Genomic DNA, 1109 nt, shown 5'->3' on the forward strand with positions numbered 1-1109 from the left:
GGCTGGGCTTCAACTCCCCAGGTGAATGGGGGTCCTGCCTGCCCACTGGGTGGTAGGGCTGGGCAGAGCAGGGCCTCTGTCAGCCTCACTGGCCTTGCTCCTTGGATTGACTGACCTTGTCCGTGCAGGACAGTGAGGGTCTTGACTCTGCCTTCTCCACCCAAAGAACGTGGGCGGGGCGGGGCTGAGGAGGCAGGCATCTGCCTCCCAGGTCCTACCCCCACCCTTCTGAGACAAGGGGTCACATGTCTGCCTGGCTCCGGCCACACCTGCCCTGCTCTGGCCACTTCACAGACTCCCGCTGTCAGTGGAGGGAGACAGGCTGCCCTCACTCTTAGCACAGTGGCCATGTGACACAGATGGGCCGGGCCCGTGCCCACACTGTCTCCTGTGGCCCCGCAGACATCGACGAGTGCTCCTTTGAGCGGACCTGCGACCACATGTGCATCAACTCCCCTGGAAGCTTCCAGTGCCTGTGTCACCACGGCTACACGCTCTACGGGACAACCCACTGCGGAGGTCTGCAGCCCGCCCACCAGGGCCACCTCCCCCCGAGGCACGCGTCTGGCGCACAGCCACCCACAGTGTCCCACACCCCAAGCTGACCTGAGGGTCCGGGAGGGACCTGAACCAGGCTGGGACTATAGGGGGGAGGGGCAGCGAGTACCTGCTGGATGCCAGTTATGGGGGACCTGCCCAGAGGCCTCAGCTCACAGCTAGGAGTGGCCACTCCAGAAGGAACCCCACAGCCCATTCACCTGTGGCAGAACGTTGACAAAGGAGCCAGAGACAGCAGGGGAGCCTAGGGGTGGGCAGTGGCCCAGAGGGTACAGCATGGGCACAGGCACTGGGGCACAGCAGCGTGGTGTCCGAAGCCCCACATGAGAAGGGAGGGAGGTCGAGACACAGCAGAGATGGCACGATCAGGGCCCTTGACCTCATTTCCAGTGAGGACCGCTGGGGACACTGAGCATGCAGTGGACAGGCCTGGGGTCCAGGCAGGGCAGGGAGAGCACCGGAGCATGACTGTGACTGTCATATATGCGGCTAGTGGCTGTGTGTGTGATGGCAGCTGTGTGTGTGACTGTGTGGCTGAGTGTGACTGGAGG

General features: G+C 63.6%; 1 protein-coding gene across 1 annotated transcript in view; it reads left to right on the forward strand.

Annotated features, from left to right (window-relative positions):
- SCUBE1 (signal peptide, CUB domain, EGF-like 1) overlaps window positions 1-1109 on the forward strand; it is a 145616-nt gene that overhangs the window by 125794 nt on the left and 18713 nt on the right. Inside the window, exon 9 of the mRNA XM_006890045.1 lies at window positions 403-519. Within this exon, the coding sequence (XP_006890107.1) occupies window positions 403-519 (117 nt within the window). The remainder of the gene's footprint in view (window positions 1-402; window positions 520-1109) is intronic.

Source organism: Elephantulus edwardii, unplaced genomic scaffold (genome assembly GCF_000299155.1).
Source record: "Elephantulus edwardii isolate Elephantulus edwardi_28Jun2011 unplaced genomic scaffold, EleEdw1.0 scaffold00086, whole genome shotgun sequence".
Classification (NCBI taxonomy): domain Eukaryota; kingdom Metazoa; phylum Chordata; class Mammalia; order Macroscelidea; family Macroscelididae; genus Elephantulus; species Elephantulus edwardii.